At 53.9% G+C, this 8,155-nt stretch overlaps 1 protein-coding gene across 2 annotated transcripts in view; it reads right to left on the bottom strand.

Moving 5' to 3' along the window:
• Positions 1-202: 202 nt before the first annotated feature.
• CD4 (CD4 molecule) overlaps positions 203-8,155 on the bottom strand; it is a 31,815-nt gene continuing 23,862 nt past the window's right edge. The window contains exons 4-10 of one of the 2 annotated variants that reach the window (XM_037734412.1): positions 6,603-6,761; positions 5,918-6,148; positions 4,527-4,874; positions 3,568-3,768; positions 2,534-2,655; positions 2,176-2,243; positions 203-1,303 (exon numbers count right to left, since the gene is read on the bottom strand). In XM_037734412.1, the coding sequence (XP_037590340.1) occupies positions 1,213-1,303; positions 2,176-2,243; positions 2,534-2,655; positions 3,568-3,768; positions 4,527-4,874; positions 5,918-6,148; positions 6,603-6,761 (1,220 nt within the window). In that variant the 3' untranslated portion in view covers positions 203-1,212. Of the gene's footprint in view, positions 1,741-2,175; positions 2,244-2,533; positions 2,656-3,567; positions 3,769-4,526; positions 4,875-5,917; positions 6,149-6,602; positions 6,762-8,155 lie in introns of both variants that reach the window. The other variant, XM_017517039.2, reaches the window with a different exon arrangement.

The following is an 8,155-nucleotide window of genomic DNA, read 5'->3' on the forward strand; positions in this document are numbered from 1 at the left end:
AAACTTCATCTCCTTCCTGGGACACACACTGCAGGCAACTCTCCTCTGGGTCTGACCCCAAAGATCAAAAGATTCCTGATCCCCAGAGAAGGGCCCTCTCCCTCTCTCTCCCTCTCTCCCTCTCTCTCTCTCTCTCTCTCTCTCTCTCTCTCACACACACACACACACACACACACACACACACACACACACGAAGAGCATCTTCTTTATAGTAAGTTTATTGTATTTTTCTTTCAGCTCAGGGGAGCAGGGGTGGAGAGTGGGTACAAATGCAGAGTAAGCAAATTGGGAGCCCCAGCAGCAACAGGGTGGTCTTCCTGGAAGAGGCAGGCTTTAAAGATAGGAGGAGAAGGAAAGAGGGAAAAGGAGTTGGGACTGAGGGAAGTGGTGAGGAAGGGTAGGAAGAGAGGGGATCCTGAGCGAAATGGATCAAGAAGAGGAAGAAGATTTGTAACCCTGATTTCCCTGTGTCCTGATGGTCTTGGAGGAGGGTAAAGAGGGGCGTGGGGCAGGCACAGAGGCTGGCACAATCACCTTTGTGGTCCCTCAGAGGGTTCTCTCTCAGGCTAGCCATCCCGTCTCCCAGCAAAGCTCACTTCCAGAAGGTTCTGCACAGGGTGAGTGGCTGGTCACTGGGCATTCTCTCCCACAGGGCCTGTGCTCCCAGCCTCCACTCTGATTAGGAGAGCCAAAGTCTTTGTCCTCTGGTAACAGGACTCTGCCACCAGAAGGTGATGAAGGAGAGATTTTAGACAGGGAGGCTTCATCCATGCTCATAAACTCTCTGAGATGGGCCTTCCCATGGGTGCTGTGCTCCTGTGAACCCAAAAGCACTCACTGAGTACCCACCACTAGCCACTGCTGAGAGTCATGTAACATTTATCCCTGCATTCAAGAGGCAGCAGTGGAACTTGGGACAAGGGGCCTGGGTTAGTCCCAACTCCAGCGTTTGTATGATCTTGGGTAATCAATCGTCTAGCCTCTCCAAGTTCTGGTTCTGGTCTATAAACGAGATGATGGTTTTCATTCTGTTACTGCCAGCCTTGTAGGGTTTTTTAAGTCTCAAATAGACAGAGGATGTGAAACATCTCTTGTGGCTGTGTACATGGGGATATGTCCAGAGAGGCTGTTTGTGCAAGGTCAGGACGTGAGTCTGTGGCCCTGCCCACACAGGGTGAGAGGCGGGTGGCGTGGGGCAGGAGGTGCTGGCTGTCAGAAACCTTTGGATCTGCATCCGACCTTGACTGGCTTGGCTGTGTGAGTCTGTGCAAGTTCCTGCCCTCTGTGGTCCCAGGGTCCTGTCCTGTAAAACAACAGTCCCGAGTTCCATGCTTCCAGACACCCAGCCTCACCCTCCATGCCAGGCAGGGCTGGCCCGGGACACTCCCCTGGGACCCAAATGAGCAGTGGGGAGAGGGTCAGAGAGAAATAATGAGAGAAGAGCTAGGGCTTGAAGGGAAAGAAAATGGGGGAAGAATGGTGTGATTAAGCCTCTGGAAAATTGAGAGCAACACTCAACCGATAAAGCTGGGGCCTAACCCAGGGGTTGGGAACAGACGAGGAGAAACAATGAGAAATTGTGGAGGAGAACAGGAGGCCAGAGGCCTGGGATCTGCTACATTCATCTGGTCCACAGGCCATGAGCCCAATGGGAAACGTGGGGCACACCCCTGGGGAGGCTGCGAGTGGGATCTCCCGGGCCTCATGCCTCAAATGGGGCTACATGTCTTCTGAAACCGGCTGCAGGAACAAAGAAGGGGAGGAGGTCTGTCCCTGATGCAACCCCTTTGTGTTCTAACACTTCCATGACTTTTCTTTTCCAACACAGTGCTAGCCTCTGGACCACAGCTGCAGAACGAGTCCAGAAAGGCCCTGGCCTGCTGCTCCTTCAGCTGCCCTCCCACTCCTGCCTCCTTCCTAGCTCCTGGCCATCTTTTCCTGCCCCTCCATCCTCTCCACCATACCCCTTCAGCCACCATCAGCTCGCCTCCACACCCCCACCTCTCCCTCCTGCACTCCTTCCTCCTCTCCATCCTCCCCTCCTGCCCCGTTTGTTCCCGTTCCTCACCCTCCCCTCCCCCCCTCCCCCCTCCCCCCCCCCCCCCCCCTTTCCCCTTCCCTCCCCCCTTCCCCTTCCCCCCTCCCCTCCCCCAACCCCTCCTCCCAGACCCTTACTGGGGGCACTGGCAGGTCTTCTTCTCACTGAGGAGTCTCTTGATCTGAGACATCCGCTCTGCTTGGCGCTGTCCAGGGACAAGGAAGGGAGTCATGAGGGTCCCCAGCCTCCAGAAGGGAGGTGCCCTTTGGTGGGGGTGTAGGGGAAGCTGGGAGAGGAGAAGCAGTTACCTGGCTCAGGCTATCTGTCCTGGAATTAACTCTCTGCTCCTTCCTGTCTCTCCCTAGAGAGGGATCTGGGACAGCAGCAAGGGAGCTTAAGGGGTGGGCAGAGGGAGCCAGGCAAGGATCTCCTGGTACAGGACTCAGGGGCTTGAGGGTTGAGGGCCCTGTGGGGACCGGGTGTGGGGTCACTCACCCTTCGAAGCCGGCACCTGACACAGAGGAAGATGCCTAGCCCAGTAAAAACCAGGAGGCCTGCGACACCCCCCAGCACAATCAGGGCCATTGGCTGCACCGGGGGAGACCATGTGGGCAGAACTGCAGAAAGAGAAATGTGCTCAATGCACCACCTTTCTCCGGGGAGCAGGAGGCTGCCCCCCAACCCCTCCTCACCGGTTTTGGGTTTGATCCTGGGGTTGGAAGAGAGGGGTGGGGTGCCTGGAGGCTCTCAAAAGCTGCCAGGGCAGGGGCAGCGGTTTTATGTTTTAGAGACCATGGGTCACTCTGGAGATGAAGAAACAGTGTCCTAGACCCTGGTGTGTGTGTGTGTGTGTGTGTGAGTAAGTGTGAATGTGTGAGTGCATGTGTCTATGATTATGTGTGTCTGAGAGTGTGTGAGTGTGCGTGACAGTGTGTGGGTAGGAGTATGTGTGTAAATGTGTGAGTGTGAGTATATGTGTGTGAGTGTGTGTGTGAGTGCATGTGAGTGTGAGAATGCACGTGTGTGTGAGTGCATGTGAGTACATGGATGTGAGTGTGTGTGTGGGTGTGTGTAGTATGTGTATGCATGTGTCCGTGTGTGAGTGCATGTGTGTGTGATGTGTGTGTATGACTCTGTGTGTGTGTGTGAGTGTGAGAGTGCATGTGTGTGAGAACGCATATGTGAATGTGTGAGAGAGAGAGAGAGAGAGAGTGTGTGTGTGTGTGTGTGTGTGTGAGTGTGTGTGTCTGGATTTGGAGAAAAGCCAGGAGCCAGGGAGGGGGCTCTTGGTCAGGTGGGCCCCATTCCTCAGCTGTAGATCTGAGAGAGTGGGAACTTGCAGAACTGCAGTTGGCAGCCTAGAGCCCAGGACCACACCCACCACACCCCATCACTTCTATGCCACCAGGACACCATACCCATAACCCCCAACTCAGGCATTGGGAGGCTGGAACTCTGGGATGGTCTCTGCCAACCACAGGAAGGTCCCACAGGGCAGGAGGCAGAGACCATGGAACCTGGGTCCTTACCCTCGACCTTGGATTCCAGCAGGACCTGTCCTGAGTCACTCAGCAGACACTGCCACGCCCCCACCTCAGGGTTCAGCACCCACACCGCCTTCTCCCGCTTGGAGACCTTTGCCTCCTGGTTCTCCAGTTTCAAGCTCAGCAACAGCTTAGGGGAGGTGGGTCCCCACACCTCACAGGTCAAATTGTTCTGGAGCTGAGTCGCTGCAGAGGAAGCAGAGGCTGAGATTGCAAGCCTGGGTCTCTGAGTTCCCAGCACCTTCAAGCTCTAAGGAGATTCAGTAGAACAATTAAAATGATACTTTACATGGGCGGCCTTCTTTTAGCCTTTTAGAGCAGGTTTTCAGGCAGTCGTATGAGGAAAAACAGCGTTTGGGGTCCAGTGGTATTGGATTTGAATCCCAGCTCCACTGCTTAGCAGCTGTGTGTCTCTGGACAAGTGACTTAACCTGTGCCCGCCAGTAGTTAAAGGCTTGCGTACATGTAAAGTGTTTGGATGGGGCCTAGCACGTGCTAAGCGACAAGGCTTAGCCATTATTATCTGTGGGAGTTGTGACGATGATACGGAGATGAGGAAGCCAGAAACTCAGTCTGGGGCTTGACATTCTCATCATTACTGTCGTACAGAGAACAGATTTCATTATCCTTACGAGACAGGTCAGGAAGCAGGCCGGAAGTAGGAGGGGGCTTAGCCAGGGTCACAAAGGGTTGGTCACAGGCAGAACTGAAACCCTGGTTCTTAGCCCAAGTGCTTTGGGGATCTTCAGTGAAGCCAGCCCCAAGCTGGCTCATGGAGGTGGCAGTTCAAAACCAGCCCCAAACCCAGAGGGCCCTCCCTCCCTTCATCCAGGTGGCCAGGGCCTAGGCATCCCCTCCTGGGGCCTGGCCTGCCTCAAAGGAGCCCTGGGCCAGGCCCCTCCACGTCCTTCCCTTACCCTCCCCTCCCTGGCCTGGCCCCTCACCTCTCATCACCACGAGGTTCACTTCCTGATGCAACTTTCCCGTTTTCCCTTTAAGAGCCAGGGTGAGGTTTCCAGAACCAGCATACTGAGGCAAGGCCTGGAGCAGGGTGAGGTGAAGCGGAAGCTTCTTGCCCATCCTGAGCTTGGGGTCCTGGGTAACCAATTTTACAAACACCTCCTTGTTCGTCAGGTTGAAGGTGATCCAGGACTTGGAGGAGGAAGCCCTCTCCGCCTGCCAGCGCAGCTCGCCACTGCCCGTCAGCGTTTCAGCTGCAAAGGCGAGTGGGAAGGAGAACTCCACCTGCTCCCCCTCTTTCTTATACACTGTGCTGGAGGCCTGCTGGAAAGCTGGGGGTGGGAAGGGAGAGACCCTGGGTGAGGAGTCAGGAAGATGAGGGCGCACAGGTGCAGCCGGCATGCGGGGGCGGCAGAGCGATGGAGAAGGACCAGGTGGCCCAGACACCCACCTCATCATTTCAGACACTTCCGTTCCCTCCTGCCTCTCCAGCCTTCTCGCCCCTCTTCCACCCAGTATTTTCCTACAGCAGACCACCTCCTTCCTCCCTGAAGCCATCACAGAACAGCTCAGCCATAGGGGATCCTCGCTGTCTTTAGGATTCCTGGACACAGAGGCCACTTGGCCTCCACTCCTTAGGGGCATAATTCACCACGCTTCACAACCTGAGAGGGAACACTTAACTCGGGCTTACTCTGTGCCGGGCACCGTTTTCAGTGTCTTGTGTCTATCAGTCCTCACCTTAATACAACAAGGTAGCCACTATGCCACTTAACATTATCCTCATTTCACAGAAGCTGAAACCAAGGCACAGAGAGGTTCAGTAACTCACCCAAGGTCACATGGTGGTGGCAGAACCAGGATTTCAATCAGGGTCCATGCACTAAATTGGCACACTACACTACCTTATGTCACATAAGCACCCAGGGGGACAGGATCTGGGGTAGGACATTTGTCTCCTCACAGTGCCTGGCTCAGGGGTTCAGAGGTACAACATAGAGCCTCATCAGGGCTGGCTTGCTGGTGTTAGTGCCCCTGAGTAAATGGATTTGCCAACTTGGTAGGGGTGGGGAGCTGAGGCGACAAAGAAAGTAAGCGCGCTGACACTCCACTTTTGGGGCCTCCAGGAGCCTCTGGGGCCTCTCCCATCCTCACCTTCCCCGGCCCTTCCTTTCTCCATGTCCACCACACTGAGGGGTGCCTGTCAATCCACCCCTGGGGACGAGGGCCCCAGTGAGTCCCTTAAGACAGACCTCAGCTCTAGGGGACCTAGCCTTTGCCACTCTGACCTCCCAGCACCAGACCCAGAAGCAGAAGGAGGGCCTGTCAGCCCCTGGGGCAGGGAGGAGACTGCGGGGAGAGGGGCTTCCCTTACCCAGTACCACGATGTTGATTTCGAATACCAGCTCCAGGTGCTGGGAGACCGTGCATTTCCAGGTGCCGCTGTCCTGGATCTCCAGCTGAGACAAGGAAAGGGTCTTCATCCCCTGTATCCTTTTACCCCGTGGACTCGTGCACTCCACTGAGGGGCTACTACCAGGGGGGCTCTCCAAGGTCAGGGTCAGGCTCTGTCCCTGAAGCAGGTGGGTGTCAGGGTTGGCAGTCACTGTGGAGGGAACAGGCCAGCTGTGTCACACACATCCCCAAGGAGAAGGGCAGAGGACGGGAGACCAAGATCACCTCTCCATTACCCCCATCCCGACATCACCTTCCTCCCAGCACCCCACTGCCCCCCCTAGCCAAGATAGGGCTTCCCTCTCCCCTCCTCTCTGTCTTCTTTCCTTCCCTCCTCTCATCCTCTCTTCCCCAGTCTCTCTCCTTCCTTCCCTTGTTTCCTTCCCTTGCCTTTTCTTTTCCCAAGGCCTCTTCCCTCCTCCGCCCCACCACCATCCCCCACCTGATCAAGGAGGGTTCGAAGAGATTTGGAGGCCAGGTTGGCAGCCTGGTCCTCTTGGGCCTGCTGCGGTATCACCAGCTCAGGCTGGATTTGGTGCAGGAGCAGGAGCAGTGGGGAAGGGAGCCAGGCGGGAGGTATCTTCAGCCCCACCTGCCCCACTCACATCCGAACACCTGCAATTCCACCTCCTCCTTCTTGCCCTCCACTTCACAGATGTAAGTCTCTGAGTCTTCTACCCGAACATTCTTGATGAGCAGGGGAAAGGATCCTCGGTCCCAAGAGCTTTTCTTTGAGTCAATGCGATCAGCCAGCTTGGATTGACCTGGGAGTAGAAGACAAACGGGGGAGGCTGAGGCTCTTCTGATCTCAGATGCTAATTTCCTGCAACGTCTGCGCCTCATTCTAATTGAGAACTCTAGTCTGGCAAGGAGGTCCCATCATATCCATTTACCTGGCTGGGACAGTAGCTCCCAGATACAAATAAAACCATATCCTTTTTTTTTGAGACGGAGTTTCGCTCTTGTTACCCAGGCTGGAGTGCAATGGCACGATCTCGGCTCACCGCAACCTCCGCCTCCCGGGTTCAGGCAATTCTCCTGCCTCAGCCTCCTGAGTTGCTGGGATTACAGGCACACGCCACCATGCCCAGCTAATTTTTTTGTATTTTTAGTAGAGACGGGGTTTCACCATGTTGACCGGGATGGTCTCGATCTCTTGACCTCGTGATCCACCCGCCTCGGCCTCCCACAGTGCTGGGATTACAGGCTTGAGCCACCGCGCCCGGCCAAACCATATCCTTATTTGGAGAGCACTAACTCCTACAAGCCAAACATTTTACAGGCGTCATCTCAGTAATCTCCACAATAAATTTTAAGAAATAGATACTGTCAACACTGTTTTGCTTATTTTGCAGATGGGGAAACAGACTCAGAGAGATTAGGTAATTGCCCAAATTCTCACACACTGAGATTAAGTAATTGCCCAACTCTCACACATTGGAGGAGAATAAACCAGCACAATTTCTTTGGAGGGTAATTTGTAACACATATCAGAATTACAAATGCATATACAAAACCAAATGTCCACCAATAAAGAATAGATTAAATAAACTGGGCGCAGTGGCTCACACCTGTAATTCCAGCACTTTGGGAGGCTGAGGCGGGTGGATCACCTGAGGTCAGGAGTTCAAGACTAGCCTGGCCAACATGGTGAAACCCCATCTCTACTAAAAATACAAAAATTAGCTGGGAGTGGTGGCTTGAACCCAGAAGGGAGAGGTTGCAGTGAGCTGAGATCTCGCACTGCACTGCAGCCTGGGCCACAGAGCGAGACTCCATCTAAAAAAATAAAAATAAAAGAATAGGTTAAATAGATCATAGCTCACCCATTCAGTAAATTGCTGTGTAGCCATAAGAGAAGAATTAGGAAGCGCTTTGTATACTGATTTGGAACCGTATTTAAGAAATATCATTAATTGAATAAAGCAAGATATTAAACAATTTACTATTTGTTTTTAAAGGAGGGGAAATATGTACCTTGTATATGAAAAGAATATTTCTCGAATTAAACATAAGAAAATGAGGCCATTAAGGCCAGATGCAGTGGCTCATGCCTGTAATCCTAGTACTTAGGGAGGCCGAGGTGAGCGGATCTCAAGGTCAGGTGTTCAAGACCAGCCTGGCCATCATGGTGAAACCCCCATCTCTACTAAAAAAA

The sequence above is a fragment of the Cebus imitator genome, unplaced genomic scaffold (genome assembly GCF_001604975.1).
Source record: "Cebus imitator isolate Cc_AM_T3 unplaced genomic scaffold, Cebus_imitator-1.0 Scaffold614, whole genome shotgun sequence".
NCBI lineage: Eukaryota > Metazoa > Chordata > Mammalia > Primates > Cebidae > Cebus > Cebus imitator.